Raw genomic sequence first — 21,056 nt, forward strand, 5'->3', positions numbered from 1 at the left:
CAAACCCATCAGATACAAACCCACCAATATATATATTCATGTTTTTGAGCAGATTATATATAACTACTAGACTTACCAAAAAAAAAATTCACAGATATAAACCCATCAGATACAAACTCACCAATACAAACCCATCGGATACAAACCCATTAGATTAACCCACCATCACAGACCACCCCAAACCCATTGACCCAGACCCACGCCGCCACCATTGAGACCCCCCACGTCGCCCCCATCGATCACCGACCCAGATCCATCTCAACATCAATCACCAACCCAGCGACCCAGCTTCAATGGCATGCTTTGAACGAGAGAGAATCGGAGAGGGAGTGAGAATTGAGATGAAAAAAATAAATAAATAAAACCCTAAGTGGCTGAGAGAGAGAGAGAGAGAGAGAGAGAGAGAGAGAGAGAGAGAGAGAGAAATAATATAAATTTTATGCAAGATGCTATAGTACCTTCATAAAAGTAAGATGGTAATGCAGCAGCATTGGAAATTTTTTTACAATTCGAATAGTGGAGGTTTTTGAGAGACTAATGCTAAATAGAGGCAACGTATGACATTTAGCATTCTCATTACAAATGCTCTAATGCGTATAGCGAAATCCTGATTTTTTCCCCCTTTTTTAGTTATTTTTATTTTTAATTTATTGTGAAGTGAATATCTATTCTTTAAAGTTAAAAGTTGAAACTCAAATGGACTTCAATAATTCAATTTTTGGATCAGCGCTTGTACATGACTATCCACCTCAGATCTCACAATCTTTTTACTTAAAAAATAAGAGAGATAGTATGTTCATAATATTTTTACAATATTTCATAAGTGGTTAGTTGTTATTAGTTTAAATTTGAATCTAATATTAAGATAATTTTTTTGCCCTAATAATAACAATAAGTAATAATATGCCAATTAAGATTTGTTGTAAAAATGTTGTGAAAATATTATGGACATATTATTTCTCAAAAAATAAAAATAAAAAACTCAAATGGACTTATAATTCAATTTTTGGATCAATGCTTGCATACGACTATCTACCTCAAATTTCACAAAGTTACAATCTCTTTACCTTAAAATAAATAAATTGTTTACCAAACAAAAGAAAAAAAAAAAAAGTAAATTGTTAGTGTATGTCATAAGGTATTGGTTTTTTTTTTTTTTTCAATTTTTTTAGGGGATTTTTCAATTTATTTTAAGAAAGAAAAAAAGAGCAACTAAGTTTTTTATAGTTTTTTTTTACAAAATAATTTTTACAAAATTATTATCAAAACTTTCTTAAAATAACTTATTAACCAATAAACTAAGAGGGCCCATTAAGCGGATTATTAAAAAAAAGTTTGGTTACAAATTTGACTATAGTAAAAAATTACAATTTTATTCAATATCTTTTTATTAAATATAAATTTAAACGAAATTCATCATTCGATAAAATCTTATTCTTATTATTCATGTTTGTAAAATTTTTAAAATATAAAAAATTAATAGTTATATTATCAATGAAAAGTTTAAATTTAAAATTTTTGTAACTTCAAATTAATAGTAAATAACTTCAAATTTTTCTAATGATATAAAATTTGAAGTGGGTGTAAAGAACAAAAATAACAAAATTTAAAATACAAAATAATGTTAATTTTTTTTTTAAATGAAAGTGGTAGCCAGCTATCACCAAGTTTTTAAATGAAATTTATCCAAAAAGTAATGGCTATAGGTAGAATTTGGTCACACGTCAACTCCTCTCTGCTTCTTCAATTTAAAAATGATCAAGGAATTGACGATTTTATGGTTCAAGGTACAATTATAAGAAGAAGACAAAATGCATACTGTGCAGATCAATCAATAAATCCATTCTTGTCGGGCATCTTTCAGAAGTACTGTTCTAGCACCATCAATTTTGGATTGAGAGGTGTGCAATGTCATAAATAGCCTTCTCATTTACGTCAAACTTCGGCATGTTTCGGAAACATGCATCTCCCTCACAAAGGTGGACTCCACACATGTGCAATGTCACAAATCCCAGCCAATTCTGAGCTGCTATGTCAGATTTTTACCATTAAACAATAAACTTTAACACACACGATTACCCCCAAATCTTCATAAATCCCGTCCGAATCTCTCTCTCTTTCTTTCAGTATATTTTTTTGTCCTTTTGGCCATTGGGTTTACTAGATTTTGGGTGTGGCTGAAGTGGGTATTTGGCACTTGATGTGGTGATCGATGGGAATTTTGTGTTAGAGGTTTGGCCCTTGGCCGATGTGGTTGAATCAAGGCCATCGGGTGTTTTTTGGGTTTCTTTGTGAAGAACATGAGGATTTTCCTTTTTGTTTTCTTGGCTTCCAAACACTAAATAGAGATGAAACTTTGTTTAGCTTTAACTTTTAAAAATCTAGGCTACCAAACACAAGTGGAGAAGATTTATGCGGCTTTTTCCTTTTAATTTTCTTCTCTACCAATCAGGCAAACACAGTCATTAATAATTTTTATTTTAAGAAAAAAAAATCAAAGAACATTGCAACAAAATAGAGATGAAGGAAGAAAAAGATGTGTGAACACACAGGAAGAAAAGAGAGAGAAATTGAGAGAAAAGATAAGAAACTTTCTCTAATTCTTATATTGAATGAATCTGTACACTTATTAGGCTTATATACATCTCTGAACCTAAATACCCAAAACAGAGTGTAACGGAATAACAGAAGCTAAGGGAGGAGTTAGTTACAGCACGTGTAGAAATTAGTTACAACACACGTGTGATATAATCTGAGTTAAATAAACAACTAAGACTACATGTCGTTTAGCTGCTCTTCTAAGTAGACTTGTAGCTTAGCTTGTTTGTGGTGTCGTTTTACTCTTCTTTTCTTTCTTCTTATTCTCTGATCCTTTCTTCTTAATTGTCTGATACATCATTGTAGTGTGGACTGTGGAAGCCGAAATCTTTTTAGTTGTTTACCCATAAAAATAATAAACGATGACACACACTATCACTCCCTCTCAAATACCAAATTTAATAAAGAAAAATTAAACCCAAAATCTGCAGAAAATCAAAACCCAATCTTACCGTTCAGAAGAACAGTTACAGCAAGAGCTTTTGGAAATGAGTCCGACGAGATAGTCTGAGAAGTTGTTGGAGATTTGTAAACAACAGGATTTTTTTCTGAGTTATTGCATATTTAGCTACTCTCGGTAAGATTGAAGAGAAATTTGGTCCAGAACTCGTAGCTTGTTTGGCAAAGCATCTTAAACACATATCTTCAGTTTTTAAACAATATTATATGTATTTTTACACATTATTTCAACCATACTAATTTCAAAAAGATACAAATAATATTATTTAAACTCTTCCACCGGCCCCTAGTCATTGAGATTTAAAAAATGGCCAACATCATCAGCACTATCTCCAGCAGTCACTTTTGTGATCTGCTGGGTGAAATTGGGTTTTAATTTATGAAGATTTGATGGTAATTGTGTGTTAAAGTTTATGGGAAATGCTACGTTTATAATATTTTTACAACAAATCACAGGTGATTAGTTGTTATTGATTTAAATTACAAACTAACGCTAAGATTACTTTTTTACCCCAACAATAATAACTAGTAACAACTTGCAACTTAAGATTTATTGTAAAAATATTATAGACATATCATTTTTCAAAGTTTATTGCTTAGTGGGTAAAAATCTGACATGGCGGGTTAGGATTGGCTGACATAAAACACACATTTTATGCCAGCTCCTGACCTAATATATTCTCTTTATTTAATTGTAATTTAAATTTTTTTACTGAAAATATTATAGATAAAGTTAAAAGTTAGTTGAAATAGTACAGTGTGACATATACATAGTACTAAAAAGTGCAAATGTGCAATAAATTTATGAATAGTAACAAAAATAAGCTAAATAGTAAAAGAAACTGCCTAATATAAGCTATCCCAAACACAATCTTTATAAAAATCAAATTTCTCCCTCTCTTGCGCAGCTACCCTCCTCCACGCTTGCTCTCTACCTCTCCCTCAACCTGTTGTCATCGCTGCCAACATTCCCAACTCAGACCCATTAGCAAAAACAAAGAAAAAATTGCAACTTACCATTTGGGTAAGAGGAGAGTTAGGTTAGGGGTCAAAATAGTTGGGGTTTGATTTTAGTTCTACTAGAAATATATATTTCACCATGGAATCATTATTTAGTTTTTGTTTTGGGAAAATTTTTTGGGTAGTTTCTTTTTGCTGCAACTTGAATATTGCACATTTTCAAATAGATATGTGAAATATGGTCTAGCAAAATTAAAGAATGATTGGTCAGTGATACGGGGGATATAGCTAAAATCCTTATTTTACTTAATTAGATGTTACATTAGTTGAATTCTATGCTTTTAGGTCCTGATTGTGTTTAAAATGTAGTGTTTTAGTCTTTGCATTTCAAGTTTGCAGTCAGAATTTAGTGATAAAAATTTATTGTCATGGGGATAGAAAATTTTGATAATTGAGTGTGCGTTTGGCTATCAATTAAAAAGGCACCTTATTTTACTATTCAGCTTATTTTTGTTACTATTTATGGGTCTCACTGTACTTTTTGGTACTATTCATGGGTCTTACTGTACTATTTCAGCTAACTTTTACCTTTATCTACAGTACTTTCAGCAAAAAATTTTCAGTTTCAGCAAAATAAACGAATCCCAAACAAACCCTAAATGTTTCTCTTTGTATAGGTATGATACACTTCAACAGTTTCTTAAGAAATTTTACCTTGAAACTATCCTTTATCAATTGGGTCATCATCTCTCATTATCATATATTGGTTTGTTATAATTTTTATATATGATAAGTACAATGTTGATACAGAAATTTTCAGGTTTTATTTTCAATGAAAAACATTTATTATTCTATATTTATATTTAGCTAAACTTCTTCTTGCACCCATAGTACCATCGTCGGTGTCGCCACCATTGGTGGCCGCTGGTTCTCCCTCTCTTTCTCTTTTATTTTTCTTTTTGTTTTCTCCTTTTATTTGCTTTTCAAAACCCCTTAGCTCTCATTTTGTCTCAGTTTTAATTTGATTAGTGACTGGGTTTCCCCGTTGAGTATGAAGCTTGATGATTTGCTTGGGTTTTCTTTTTTGTTCCTTGCTAAAAATAATTTCTGGTGTAATGTTTTGAATTTTTTTTTCTTTCCTTTCCTTGATTTCTTGTTTTTGTCTAGTTAGTGCTCCCTATTGTTTTTGTCTAGCACAGAAGCATTAAAAATTTGAGCTTGTTGTAAATTTAAAGTGATGCAAGAAGCATCAAGAAGCAAAACACATCTACTTCTAGAAAACAAGAAACAAAACATGTTTGTTTCTGAAAATAATCTCGAATCCACGAGGGTTCCTTGAGTCCACAAGAGTCCTTGAATCCACAAGGAGAAAGGGTCTAGAATCCACTAGAAAAATAAAATGACAAAAGTCTGAATTTTATTGATTGAATAATTGTTCAAAAAACGTGTACAGACTTAGGGGTCTATTAAAGGACTTCGTAGAATTTGACAAATAAGAAAATATATTCTAAAATAACTCCTAATTGATATCTAACTATAATAGGAACCAAATTTGATCTAAAAAGTATTAAAAGCACCTAAAAACAATGAAATAATAACCCTAAACCTAAAATAACTAAAATTACAAATTAAATTGTAGATTGCGTCCTATATCAAACCCCTACTTGACGATTAAAACTAATCGTAAGCCTAGGACTGCGACGTCAATTAAAGCTAATTGTAAGCCCTTAGCTTTAATGACGTTCTTCGGGCTTTGGAAGCGTTTTGAAATGGGTTCAAACCTGAGGATGACGTGTACCGCCTAAAGTTAACCGTCCTTGTGTAGAAAAATCTTTGACCTGAGGATTCGGTTTAGGTTAGTAAAGTTCACAAGATACTTGGATGAGGTGGTATGTCATTTGTTTGCCAATGAAGAAACAATAAGAGTTATAAGCTAGTTTTTTTTTTTATTTTTTTATTTTTTTTATTTTTTTATTTTAAACCTTATAAAAATTAGGAAAGATCTTATGTACGTCTATGATCTGAGGGAACCCTACCTGGTTCCCCTTATCAGGCGGGACAATGCAGTTCATCATGCCAGTCTCTCGAGACGATAAGGAAGTCCTCGACCATACCCTTGCTTGAATAAAGCAAACAGGAGATTAACCTAACGGAAGGGACCCTCCATTTGAAGTAGTATTTAGTTTCCTTCCCCTTTTGGCAATTGTACACCCAGTTCATATCATGCCATGTGAGGTTGGTCCCCATTTTTCTTTTTATCATGTCTATGCTCCCGAGGACCCTAAAAATGTTTAGGGAACAATGGGTGGGGGTCAGCCTATAGTTCATTAGGAAGTCTCTAGTGACCCTTCCCATGGGGATTTCCATCCGACCTTCTATGAAAGCGATCATCGGAATAACTACGGATCCGTGAGGTTTGTTCATGACCAGTCATTCGCCCAGCAAGCAATGTTAGAGTTCAACACCATTAGGGATCCTATACTTAGCCCTAAAGGCAGCCATGCCTTCAGGTGTGTCTACTAGCCTAGCGAATCTACCCATGAAAATTTATAGTACAAGAAATACAAATCTGTGCAAAAATATATGAATCTGAACACACCTATGTGCAGTAGAAGAATTTCTCCTCGAGTAGCTGCTTCAACGAAAATTGCTAAATGAGTAAAATGAGAGAAAGCTAGCCACAGCCCCTCCTTTTATAGGGGTGAAAAATGAGTAGTAATTTCCCGCCCATAAATGAGATAAAATGAGGACCATAGGATCATCATCCCACCGTAGAACGTGAGGGGACAAGCAACCGCTTGACACCATAAATATGAAATCTTTGATACCAAAGCATCAGGAGAGTGCTGGAGACAGGTAAGGGGATGTTACCATGTGGGAACACATATGGCATGTATTAGGCTAGTTTGTATAAACTAAAACCTTGCTTTTATCTCAAAGTTTATAGCAAAGTTTTAGGAGGCTATTGTGGGTGCCCGAGGACTGAGGAAGGGATTGTTGAGCTGTTAGTCTTGTTATTGAGACATCACGTGCCCGAGGAGAGAATTCACCTGAGGAGAGGAGGAGAAGAGACAAAAGTCTCTTGGGAGCTCCAGGTGGAAAGGATGGGTGGAGGAGAGAGATTCATGGAAAGTAGGGGAAGTTTCCAGCGAGAAGTAGTCTGTTGCCTCCGCATTAAATAGTGGGTAACAGCTTTATTAGTTGCATTGATGGGGAAGTGACCTGAACAGTGTAATTCACAGTTAAGTAGTTCATTTTACCACTTTCAGCAGATGTTTAAGGGGACAGGTGTCATGATGAGAATTTGGTTAGGTAGAGATTGGGGGTCAAGATGTAAAGAGGAAAGGAGTATATTAGGGAGAGAAAATTTCCAGAAAAGGGGATCCGAAAAAAGAGAAAGAAATAGAATCTAAAACAAGAACAAAGAGAGAAGAGAGTGAACAGTGTTTTCTTCTTGGTAAGATTTGCCTCTTCAGGCAAGCTTGTAATAAGCCTATTTCGTATATTAATTCATGGCCTTTTGTTTTTCTTCCCTGTTTTTGTCCTCAAGCTAAGAACTCCCTTTTTGTTTGATCCACTCTCTCACAAATACATTAATTTGGCCCTGGTTGAATTGTGTAAACCTCACTGTTCTAAGTGAGCTTGGGCTATTTGATTTCTGTGTCCTTATAACTATAGTTTTAATGAATTTGTCATAATTTATAGTTTATATTTTGTTTTTCATTATTTATTTAGAGGAAGATTATTATTTAAAAAAAAAAAAGACTTATATTGGATTTACAAATCTAATGATAGAATGGGAAAATAAATAATTCAGTTAAGATTTATAGGAATAAACCAAACATTATAATCTCACATTCCTAGGAATCTTATTAGATTCCCAATCAAACCAAACATAGGAATAGTTACATTTCTAAGCATCTAGATTGTAAGACATCATATTCCCAAGAATCTAGATGTCAGGATTAATTTGGATTCTCCCGTACTAAACGCCACCTAAATAGATTATGCAACTAAAGCTAAAAGTACACATAAATGATTTCATTAATAAGTTAGAGGAATCTTCCTCTAACCTAATTTGGAGATGAACTCCATACTTATAGTCTTATAAATAAGCTGTGAATAACTTGAACTTATGAATTTCATAAAAGGAGGAAGAATAAAAATTAAAATATCCTTTTTCTGGATATAAGAATAATAATTTATATTTCTGCCTAAAATATATATATAAAGAAGTTTCAGCTGTTTCAGGGAGAGACAATGAGGAAGAAGATAGATAATTATTGAAGGCCAATGGTTCTACTGAGTACTAACTTTTAGTGTTAATTGGTTATGTGGCTAACTGAAGGAAGTTTTACGTATAAAACAACACACTAATATTCTTAGGAGATAACATGAATACGTGACACAGCAAGTCACTAAGTCAGCAATGTTCACCAATAATTGTGTTAACTCGGAAGAAAACCATTCATTTATAATAAAAGTTATTCAAGAGACTTATAGAAGCTAATGAAACTTGTCAATTATAGTAGAACGATGATTATATATATATTTTTTTAATTGAAGAATTTTGTACAAATCCTTCAAGGTAGGTTTCAAACAAGCCTTTTAAAAAAAAAAAAAAAAAAAAGAATTGTATACAAATTCTTCCAAGTTAATTTTCAAACAAGCACTTCCGCTGTTGATTCCCTTGATTTCCTTAACTAGCCGCATCTGGTGTTTTATTAAAATTTGCCCCCTATAAACTAAACTATGATTGGAACTTCAATTGGTTCATCTTTGACGAAGCATATATCAAGCAATAGACCAGTTCTGATTAGCTATTAAGAACTTGAAGAGACATCTAACAATTATAGGTAAAACTCTATCCCATATATGTATAATAACTAACTACTTCAAGGTATCAAATTCATATACATATATATATATATATATATATCTCTGTATCATCATAGCTTAGTTGACACATTCTGATGTTTTTAATAGAGACATTCAATGTTTTAAAATCTCTATTCTTCATTGTAACTATCAAATTTATTAGAAAAAATGCTAAATAAATTGAAGGAAATAGAAAACATAATAGAGATGTAAAAGTAAGAGAGAGAGAGAATTATGTGGTTCAGCTTGGTGGCTCATGTCCATGGGATAAAACCCTTGATTTCTACATATTTGACATGACTGGTGTGTGTTACATTGACCCTAATAGGGCTTATACAAAGAGAAAATGAGCTATGGTTAGATGTACATGAACTTATTATATAATTGGGTCTTTTGGGCCAATACATTCATTATTATAAACCCAAATATATATATTTTTTTAATACTCCTCCTCAAACTCAAGGTCCAAAGTTTGATGATGCTTTGAGTTTGGAATAAGCTTGTTTGAACCAAATCCCAAATTCAAAGACATCATGAGTTGATGGAAATCATACACAACATTTTGTACTAGTAGTTTACTTTCAACAAAGATGTTCATCGTTTAAATCCTCTCCTCTCAATTATCAAATTATTAAAAAAAACTGAAATTGATATGAAACTTGGAAGGACAGTATTACTATAAAATGAATTTATTAAAATTGCAAATCACCTAGATTTTAAACTTTTCCTTTTTTTGCTCCCTTTTAAAATAAGACTCACTGATCAACCTTTTAAAGTTCCCAACGGGTTGGCTCTCTATTATTTAGCGGGGTCAAGGTTCCCCTTCCGTCCATGAAAATGGGTCTAATTCACTCGACTGAATAAATAATAAGTAAATATAATTAATTCAAGCAATTCATGCTATTACATTTTTATTTCTTCTCGATCATTCATGCTATAACCTATAATAATTGCAATTTGTATGTTGGAAAACAAGGAAAAACATGATTAAGAGTAATTCAAAATATAGTTGTTTCTTTGCTATCCTCTGTATCTTTATACTTGTTGCAAACTCTGGCAAGAAATTTTACTATTTTTTTTTTCATTATCAATGCATAAACATAAGTATATTCTTATTTAAAGTCCTTTAATTAGGGACTAAGTCATATTAATTGTTGATCAACATGTTACGTGATTAATTGTATTTTAATTATTTTGTGGGAATGCACACATGAATGGTTTCATAAATCACCATACAATGAGAATATGAGATGAATGGATTTTCCTCCAAATTGGTTGGAAGTAAACTCAATCCTTACAAAAATAAAAAATAAAAAGCAATGCTTAACTTGAACTTGAACATATAGATTTCTTTAAAAAGAGGGAAAGAATAAGAAATGATAAATTACTAATTTTGTCAAAAACTTAAAATGTTACAAAATATTGAAATTACACAAACAATTCACCCGCAACTCAATATGTTGTCAATACCAAACACACCAAATAGTTTTATAATACCATTAAATTGTATACCAAATAAGCCCAATACTTCCATCATATCAAAACCATAACTTTTTCATGATGTTAGTGGTAGACTCAAATAAAAACTAATAAAAATCTATTAAATCAAGTATAGTAAAAAAATATAATAAAAATTGTTGTGTATGCAACATTATTACTCATTACTATTATTATTAGGCTAAAATGCAAGTCGCACTTTCTAAGTTTGACTAAAATTCAGTACTCTAAATTTACTTTCATTCAATTTAGTTTTCTAAATTTTAAATTTATTAAATTCAGGTATTTTGTCTAATTATGTTAAAAATTTGTTGTTAAGTATGCAATTAACTAATATAAAATCTCACATAAAAAATCTATAAAATATTTTTATTAATTTTATATATTTTTTAATGTGAGAAAAAAATTTCTTTAATGAAATTTTTTGAATGAAATTGGATAAAAAATATGAACTAAATAAATTTGAAAATTAGAGCATCCAATTGAACGAAAGTAAAAGTTAGAAGACTGAAATAGATTCTAGTTAAACTTAAAGGGTACAACTTGCATTTTAGTCTTATTGTTATTATTAGTATTATTTTGGTTAAAATGCAAATTGCACCTTATAAGTTTGACTAAAATTCATTTAATTACTCTAACTTTATTTTTGTTTAATTGAGTCCCATAAATTTCAAATTTATTCAATTAAGATTTTTTTGTTCAATTTTGTTAAAAATTTTGAAATTAAGTTAACAATTAAATAATAAAAAAATATTTTTGAAAAAATTTCTCACATAAAAAATCTATAATTAGAGAATTGAAATGAATTCTCTAAAAACTTAGGCCCTGTTTGGTAATTTAGTTCTAATACACATTTTCACATTTTAAACAACATTACACACATTTTCACACATTTTTACTCACACGTATATAAAAAAGAGTCCAAATCTTCTATCTCACTCTATACTCCACAAATAAAAACTTGACACATGTACGTCTATTTTATTAATTGCTAATTTTCAGCCTTTGTTATTTTAGTTACCTTAATTAATTGAAAATTAAAAAAGACACAATAGCCAACACATCCCCACCATCGGCACCACCACCATCTTTCTCCGAGCCACATTTCCCACAATAACCATTGCCAACCCCATTAGCAAATGCAGATGCAGTCAATGCCGCCAGACACAACCATCCACTGTTGCCATTACTGGGTATTGGTACTCGTTATCATTGGTGGATGCCATCATCTAAGATATTAAAACTTTTTTTTCACAAATCTAAAGAAGATAAGGTAGCAGTAGGTACCCATCATAGATTTGAAGAAGAAACTTGTTTCTTAGAATATGATGTCAATATTTTTTGCTCCAATGTTTTTTCCATTGGTAGTGGATGGTATACAAACTATTGGTTAAGAACAGCTAAAGACTTAGGAAAGAAAGAATAAAGAAACAAGAGAACAAAGGAAGAAAAATGTTGCTGGTGACCTGTTGCTGGTGATAAGTGGCATCGGAGAAAGATGGTAGTGGTGTTGGTGGTGGGGATGTGTTGGCTGTCGGGTGTTTTTTTAATTTTCATTTAATTAAGGTAAATGAAATAACAAAGACTGAAAATTAGTAATTAGTAAAATAGATGTAAATGTGTCAAGTTCTTATTTGTGGAGTATAGAGTGAGATAAAGAGAGTGAGACAGAAGATTTGGACTATATCAAAAACACCTAAACAACATTACTCAAACTTCTTTATCAAATATGCGAAGCTATAATTTGCGGTTTATTATTTATTTTTCAGATGAAATTGGAAAAAAAAAAAAAAAAAAACTACAAAAGACTCTTTTCAAGTAGGATTTGGGCGGGAAAACACTGTCACTCACTCCATCTCATTCTCACACAGAGCCACTTTCCCCTCTCTCTCTCTCTCTCTCTCTGTCTCAAATCTCAACCTACAGTGAATTGAATCGAATTGAGAAAAAAAAAATGTCGAAGTACGAGTGCCCTATGATGTCTCGAGGCGAAATAGTAGCGATATTGAGCGAATCCCAAATCGCCAACATTTCAGAGAACGATCTCTCCAAACCAAACTTCGATTTCGTTTCCGATCTCTACACTCGACTCCTCTTCCACATCGACTGTCTCCACGAGTACTCTTCCTATTTATATTCCATTCCCTCTCGATTCTCTCATTTCTCTCTTCGATTTTCAAAATCCAAACCAAACCAGAAAAACCCTAACTTCGAGTTTTGAGTTTTTGTGCAGGGAAGAAGAGCATGGACAGTTGGAGTTCGCGGCGCTCGATCACCTCGAGAATCCGGACTTTCACGTCGAATCGGTGCGGATTATCAAGCTCTACAATCGGATCAAGGATGTACTGGCCTCCATGGATTGTCCCAAGAGTTTTACCCTCAAAGACCTCATCAAACCTGCGTCTGATCGGACTGAACTTTTTCTTAGCGCAATTCTCAATTTCGGTCTTCACAGGTTAGGGTTAATAATGATTTTTTGTGGTAGTTGTTGAGGTTTTATATGAAATTTTTACTGTTTCAATTACATTAGAATTTGTTTGTTTAATTGGTTCTATATTATCTTTGAACTTCTATTATGTATTAATTTGCGAAATTCTCTGTTGCGATTGAGTAAACCATGCGATTGTCGAAGAAATGATCAGTGATTGTTGAGCTGTTGAGGTTTATGTGAAAATACTCTTTCAATTGCATTATGAAATTGTAGTTTAATGGCTTTATTAATGAAATGAAATTATCTGCTAGTAGGATTTGTTTGTTTAATTAGTTCTGTAATCTTTGAACTTCTGTTATATGTTAATTAGCATTCAAAAAAAAAAAAAAAATTATCATTTGCGATTGATGCATTGTCTGAGAAATGATTTGTAATTGTTGAATTTTATATGAAAATGCTTTCAATTGCATTATGAAATTGTAGTTTTAATAGCTTTATTAATGAAATAAAGTTATCTACTATTATAGGATTTGTTTGTTTGATTGATTCTATAATCTTTGGACTTTTATTATATATCAATTTACAGTCAAAAGAAAAATTATCATTTTTGATTGAGTTTGTTTAGTTGAGTAAACCATGGATTTTCGAAGAAATGATTTATGATTGTTGAGTTGTTAAGATTTAAATGAAAATAAAGAGGATTGGCACATTTTCATAAAATTCTTACTTTCAAATGCATTATTATGAAATTTAGTTTTATAGCTTTGTTTACGAAATAGGGAAACATTATAATTTGCCTCATTGTGGTTTGGACTTATCACAATTTAGTCCACAAACTATTAGTTATTTCATTTGACTCTATAAGGTTTGGACTAAAATGAAATCATTATGGTTCCATCCAAAGTACCCCTAGCAATTTCATTTAATCCAAACTTAAGGTGTCAAAATGTAACAATTGAAAAACTTATAGGATAAAATTATTATTGGGTTAAATCATAAGGGGATGATTTATTTGTCCAAAAAATGCAAATTCTGTTAATTTGGATGGAACTTTACAATTTCATTTTAGTCCAAACTTTGGGGGGGGGGGGTTCAAATGTAGCAATTGAAAGTTTGTGAACTAAATTGTGACCATACAAAGCCACAAAGGGAGCTTTGTGCACTGGGTACGACCAAGCCACAAGGGGGTAAAAATTGTAATTTAATGAAATATGTATTAATAGAATTTGTATAATTGGTTCAGTAATCTTTGAACTTCTATTATATGTTAATTGGTTGCTTTCAATCTCAGACAGGCGAAACTAGATTTCCTACGGCCAATTGTGGATGAATTGGACTTTCTTGAGGAGCAGCAAAGAGAGTCGGAGGCTAGGATTTCCCAGGTTTCTCTACTAGATCCAGAAGGAAAAAAATGAATGCTTCTGTATAAGCATCCAAATGTGCTAAATGTTTTTGCATTGCAGTTGAATGCAGAGATTGAAGAATACAATGAAGCAAGAGAGAGGGAGCTACCTCTTGTTCAAGAGGTAGATGCAAAGGTTAAAGAATTGCGTCAAACCATTGCAGGCCTTAACAATCAACAGATGTCAATGAGAGCTTCTTATCGCAAGTTAAAGGAGAAGGCTGGAGAAATGGATGAGAAGGTCAGGAGGTTATGGAAAATTAGCAGATTGAGTTCTAAGCTTAGTTTTACAAATTTTGGGTTTGCTAGGACAACCAGGGCAATTGTTTGTTGTTTGTTTTGAGTTCTATGCTTAGCAGTATCAAATTGTTTAAAAGTTAATATGGAAAAACTATTTAATCAATCCATTGTTTTATGATAAATGTATAGCAAAGACTTGAACTCTTGATTGATTATATCTACAAAATAAGGGCAAGCATATGCGTATGCTAATATTTAATTGGTGAAGTTCCTGTTCATTCCATTAGTAGCTACTTCATTTTTGTAGTGGTGCTTGTGTCTTGTCTGCTTTGACAACAATGATATCTGTCAAAGGTGTGTTACTGTAATTGTTAGAATGTTTAATTATCTTTTCATTATTAGATTGGAAGTGCTAGTGAGGTATGGTGATTATTTTTTGAACCATTACCTGAGTTTTTTCTAGTAAATAATTTTGTATATTTTAAGAAATTTCCCTTTATTCATGTGGAGCTGGCTTTCCACATTAGCTACAGTTTAAGGTCTTACTGCTGTATTGAAAAGAAGTTTCCCGTTTTAAGTTCATCATTTAGATTGGCTTTACAAATATGCATGCTTCTTTTTATAGCCACTATTGCTCTTGTTGTTACAGTTTTTTCTTTTTCTTCCAGATTTCTAATGCTGAGTTTGTTCTAGTACAAAGTGTCCAAGAAAATGCAAATTTGCGTTCGAAAATTGTCCAATCACCAGATAAGTTACAGGTATTTTATTTTTCTCTCATAAGTTACGAGATTGAGAATCGTATGATTATATTGGTCATTTTAAGTTTTTCTTTAATGTCATGGGTAATACCCTGGATCAACTTAGTTTTTTGAAAAGATGATGTTTGTTTACAACACTGATATTAGATGTCAAACACAGCGGATTCAAACTGAAATGAATGGTACTATAGCTTTTTCTCTTTTAAGTTCCCAGATGGTGTTTGACATGCTGGCCCAAATGTGTCTAGCATGGGTAAACAGTGAAGCTAAACATCAGGGTGGGATTTTAGTAACTATCACTTCACTGGAGATGTTCATTTCTTGACTTTAGTTTTTGGATGTCCCAAGTTTCACATATTGGTTATTATTCTCTTCTTGCCAAGTCTTCTTATCTTGAACATGATGCAAAATTCATATTTAGCAAAGTCAGTAATGTTGTTAGACTAATTACTCCCAGAACTTAGAATTCATCACAGTTCCTATAATGATGAGCGTCTTGTTAATGTTACAGTAATGATTAAGTGATTTAAATTCACATTTTTTTATCAGCTTTAGTTTTGAGAACAATAGAGTCAATGGTTATAACTTTTGAGTTCAAACCTCGTCTCTACTCTACCTTCAATTTAAAAAAAATTCCATTTGTTGGACTCCATTTTTGAGGGGGAGTCTGGGCTCACAAGTGAGTGGGAAGTGTTAGAAAAATGGTTCAAGGATAAAATTTACAATTTCCTATCAACATAATCTTTTGGGACAAGTGATACTTTTACTTATAAAAAAAAAAAACTTTTGGGACAAGTGATACTTTATCAATGTTGGATGTGAAATTTATGGAAGCTACCTCTCTCTAACTTTCCCTCTTTGCCCCTCTCACCCACCAAATGGTTCCTTTTTTTTTAAATTTTTTTATATATTTTTTTTTATATATTCTCATTGGTTGTTCTTTATTATAATCTATACTTGTGTGTTAAATTGTTAATTATGGTGTTTGTTAACTTGTTCCTCCATTCTTGCTAGTTGAATTGTGCATGCATGGGTAAACATCTGGCAACTTGTGTGCAAATATAAAATCTCTTTTTATACTTCCAAATTCATGTAGTGGTGGATACTACGATCCTTGATAACATATCATGGGTTTTAAATAAAAGGGCTCTACAATGTCATTCTTGTTTCATTAATTTTTTTCAAAAGTAAAGTATTTTTGATTCATTCTCTGCAATGTTTAGATAGAAAATTTAAATGTGATGCAATCTATTAATTTTGTGATATTTTTCTCTTTCTGGTTGGTGTGGTTGTTTCTATTGTTCACACGGTAAAGATTTTCTTTATGCTTTTCTTATCAACATTTAATTAATTTCTTCACATTTTTACTTAAAGAGGGCTTTAGAGGAGAATAAAATAGTTCGCGAGGCGGCAAAGAATGCTGAGAAAATAGCTACACAATCCTATCAGGACAAGACTTCCGTTGTTGAGCTTTATACAAAGGTGTATTATCAACTACTTCCATTTTAACCATTTATTCTCATTTCTCATTCGTTTGCATGCCATACTTTTTTCATGGACCTATTTGTTAATGCTCTCTTTCATTTTAAGATTTTTGGAAGTTTTGCCTATCAAAAATTGTGTTAATATGGTCATGGTTTAGAATGCTTGGTTGGGCTGTTTCAGGTAAATATATATTTTTTAATGCCTTCCCTCTTAAAATGGCTTTTGACAACATGGTACACAGTTTACATAAGCTACCATCAACCTCATAAATGAGACATTGTTCTTCAACTTCTACTAATCTGATGTTTTCAGCATATACTAATGGCATCTTTTATGTGCACATGTTGCTTTTCCTTAATCAATTTGAATGGGGTGTCATCTTGATGAGTGGTTTTCCATGTATTGAATTACAAGTTAACCACACTAGTGCTATTTTACCTTATTTCCTGGATTGGACAAAGATGCACGCTTGCATGCATATATCTTCAAAATTTTCAAATAATTGTAGTCAAAAGGTCATTGAGAATCATACCATTTATCTTGCTGTTGGTTTCTTTGTAAAATTTTTCTAGACTGTGTAAACACATAGAAGTTAGTCACGTATGTGGTAGATATTACTGTCCTCTGATTTATGGAGCCAAGTAGTCCAAGACTAATCATAGTAAACATGCATGTGAACAAAAAAAAAAAAAAAAAAAACAGTTTAAATAAAGGGTAATTGGTGATTTCTTTGGGTGCTTTCTCACAGGTTTCCAAGAAAATGTCAAAACATTTTGCTCAGATGCAGGCTATACAAGAACAGGTGAGTATATGCTCTGCTGGTTATCTTATGCTCTGCAGTTTATGATTTGACAGATTCTGTGTTTGGTGAGGGGAAAGAATTTGTGTAATTTGAATGAATGAAGTGATGAAGTAATGGCCATTTAGAAATTTCCTTATATGTGAAAAATTTATTAGCTGTCCTATGCTTAAGATAAAGTCATTTTTGACTTTGTTCATAATAAAGCTTATAACATCAGCACCTTTAATAGGTAAACTCTGCCAAATCCATTGAGAAGGACTTTAAGGCTTTAAAAGCTAAAATTAGTGACGAAGGAATACTGGATAAGTCACTTGAAGCTAAACTGGTGGAAAGGCAAGCCAAAGGTAACCTCTTATCCATGCTATGTTATGTATTTTCCTTTTCTGAGCCAGTAGTTGTGAGCTTAAACCTTTCTTCTTTCATCCCCAGCTGAACAGTTGGATGAATTAAGAAATCAGTTAGAGAAAGAAAGAGATTTGAAGTGTGAGGAGGCTACCTTAGAGTTCAATAATGTGAGATTGGAGGTGGAATCTAGGAGACGTGAGCTGGAAGCAAGGCAAAAGAATGTTGAAGCTGTGGTAGTGGAGGTATTTTGCATCTCCTCTTCATTGTGGAGTTAGCCATTGGTACGAAGTTGCCTAAATTTTAGTTTTTCTGTTCTGCAATTAATAGGTGGATGCCAAAACTTCAAAAGCTGATTCAATAAAAGAATCTGGGGCAGCTAAAGTGCAGGCGTTGATTCAAAAATCTGAAGAGATTGTGAAAGAGGTGAACTTAAATAGATTCCCTTCTTGAACCTATATGTATATGGTTGTCTCTTATGAAATTGAAATTTCCACTTTACCCTTGCAATGCACAGAAATAGATGAACACTGGATATGAATTTTTTTTAAAAAAAGTAAAAATTGTTTACAAAACAAGTGAAATAATAGAACCTTATTTTACCAAAAAGGAAAATAGAAAAGAAAGGAGAAATTACAGAACCTTTATCATTCAAACATATTAAAAACATGAAACCCTAAATGAAATTCCAAAAGAGAGGGCCTTGGTATAAAGATAGGAATCAGACATGTAGAGAACCAAATGATTAAAATATATATTGAGTAGTCTTTTTAAGTGGACAATGCATTAAGAAAAATAACTCCGTCTTTGTTTGTGCTTGGTGTCATATATTTTGTTTGGTTCCATGCCCGGGAAAAGGAGGTTGTGGTAGGTTGATGGCTAGAGTAAAATTTAGTCACTTTATTATGAATGGATCCACTATAGATACTTGTACTGCATTGCTATAAATAATTGTAATGCATTAAGAAAAATAAACATGAAATAATGCCAAAGATTGTATATGGAACTGAAAATGATTACCACGTCTCATGAAGCAGAGGTTACTGGTTCAAATCTCTCCTCCCTTCCCATTGGGTCCAAAAGGCCCAAATCTCACTCATAAAAGAAGAACAAGGAAAAAAAGAAAAAAGAAAAAGCAATGATGCTTACTTGCTTAGGAAGTTACCAAGGATGTCTTTCAGAGTTACCAAGCATGCTTTTATTTGTATTGCATTTACTTCATAACATACAACAAAAATATTTAAAAATATTGATATATATATATATATTTTTTTTTTAAATATTAAAAACAAAAAAATCAACTAAATGGAATCTAAGATTTCAGAATCATGGTTGTGTTGATCCATAGTAATATTTTTTTGGATAAGTGTGTTGAACCATATTGAATGAAACTAAATCAAGCTGTTTCAATGATTTATTATTACTATTTACTTTCACTTAGGAAATGTGGAAACTAAACTTAAATTCTTTCTTAATACTGCTTTCACCTAGTCAGTTGTTTTGGTGCCTTCAATGTCTGTAAGTTTTGAACTGAAGATAATCCAATGTTTTATGGCTGGTTGCAGTTTCACCAATACGCAAACTCTATTGATGTCTTGCTGCCAATGACAGAAGCTGAGCCAGTTGTTGGTTGAAGAGTTGGTATGTTATCCTTCAACTAGCATGAGTTCATCATTTCTATAGCTGGTTTGACTGCAAAATGCATCATGTTCCATGCAAAGCTGAATTCTTGGGTCCTGTGATACACAAATGGAAGTAATCCTTGCCCCAGTCCTATGCTAGCATAGAGTTTAAGTTGGGCTCATGTTTTTCTTGGCTTTTTAGCTAAGTTCAAGCTTAATGTTATTTTTTTGCAAAGGCACTTATTAGATTTAGGCATGGTAATGTTGAGCTTTAGCCAAGCTCTAGTTGTCATACCTCACACTTGTGTTTTTATTGGCTTCATTAAGATTATCATAGTAGGTGCTTGTAATAATCATCTAAGTTATACATTGTCCATGGGGATCATATACGTGCTAAATTATTTATATATATTTAATAATAAATAGTTTACTTGAGTTTCTCTGGTTCTAAGTTCCTGTTTTTGCTGTTTTCAAGTAAGTGATTGATATGAGCTTTTGATATGTCATGAACTGTATTTAAAAAGTTTATTGTGCATTAATGTTTGAGAAATGTCACACAGTATGTTTCAATAGGTGTACCTTCACTGGACTTGGGTCTACATAGTAGTAGTACTTAACATTAAAAAAAAAAAAAAGGTGTACATTCATGTACATGAAATTCAAAATATTTATTTATTTATGTTGGACGTGTTACATATTTCATGAGCATTATATTTTAAGAATATGGTGCATACGCTACATTACACTGAATTAGTGGGTGAAGTTTTATGGTATATTCTAAACTTGATCAGCAGGGGTGAAATTAGTGGGCCTTCCATGGTAAATGTTTGTTTCTGATTGTCAATTAGTGAGACGAAGGATGCACTTGGCTTTTGTTTGGCTAAGTCCAACTTGTGATGGATGCCAACCATCTCCTTGGTTGATGAAGTTATCAACCCTGAGGGGAGCGCTGGATACTTGGCTGTAGAATTGGATGTTTCACAAGCCTTTATAAACTTAGCAGATTGGCTGACCTTAATGTTGTTTTAATGGGTAGTTTTGTTATTATGATCATAAGAAATATTTTATGAAATTTAGAAGCATGGATTTCATGATTATGCTGATGTAGTTTAATCTTTTCATGAAAGTTACTATGTTGTTTTCAAGGATGAGAAAACATGAGATGCACTTATGAGAAAATTTATCTGGTCAGCATATCCATATAGCATGAAGTGTCTCATTATACATGCATGTTTACTAAATTCTTATGTCACGTAGCCTTTAAGTGGGCTTTTCAGATCTCACATTTGTCCATTTTTAATTATTTTTTACAGTGAACTGGTTCCCTTAGAAGCCGTTACGGTCAAATGCAGGGTGAGGAGTTATATACTCTCTTATGCATCAAACTCGAGATGTATATATACTAATGATTGAGATTTATTTAATTTCTTTTTTAGCAGTCATGTATTTTGAGCTCAAGTATATGTGTTAGAGCTTGACAAACTACAGATATTTATTATTTTGGGGTTCTGAGTATGTATATATAGATTAGACTAACTTGTTTTTGTTCTCGTGACAACTGACAAGCTACCAAGGATGCCAT

The 21,056-nt window shown here is 32.2% G+C and overlaps 1 protein-coding gene across 1 annotated transcript; it reads left to right on the forward strand.

The window, feature by feature from the left end:
• The first annotated feature begins 12,208 nt into the window (after nucleotides 1-12,208).
• LOC115977473 (kinetochore protein NUF2 homolog) lies at nucleotides 12,209-21,018 on the forward strand. The gene is made up of 12 exons (XM_031099337.1): nucleotides 12,209-12,510; nucleotides 12,626-12,847; nucleotides 14,115-14,205; nucleotides 14,287-14,466; nucleotides 15,134-15,223; nucleotides 16,598-16,705; nucleotides 17,457-17,510; nucleotides 17,740-17,854; nucleotides 17,940-18,097; nucleotides 18,183-18,278; nucleotides 19,418-19,493; nucleotides 20,788-21,018. Exons 1-11 carry the CDS (start codon nucleotides 12,347-12,349, stop codon nucleotides 19,484-19,486), a joined length of 1,347 nt encoding a protein of 448 aa, XP_030955197.1. The 5' UTR covers nucleotides 12,209-12,346; the 3' UTR covers nucleotides 19,487-19,493; nucleotides 20,788-21,018.
• Nucleotides 21,019-21,056: the final 38 nt, after the last annotated feature.

Source organism: Quercus lobata, chromosome 2, assembly GCF_001633185.2.
Source record: "Quercus lobata isolate SW786 chromosome 2, ValleyOak3.0 Primary Assembly, whole genome shotgun sequence".
Classification (NCBI taxonomy): domain Eukaryota; kingdom Viridiplantae; phylum Streptophyta; class Magnoliopsida; order Fagales; family Fagaceae; genus Quercus; species Quercus lobata.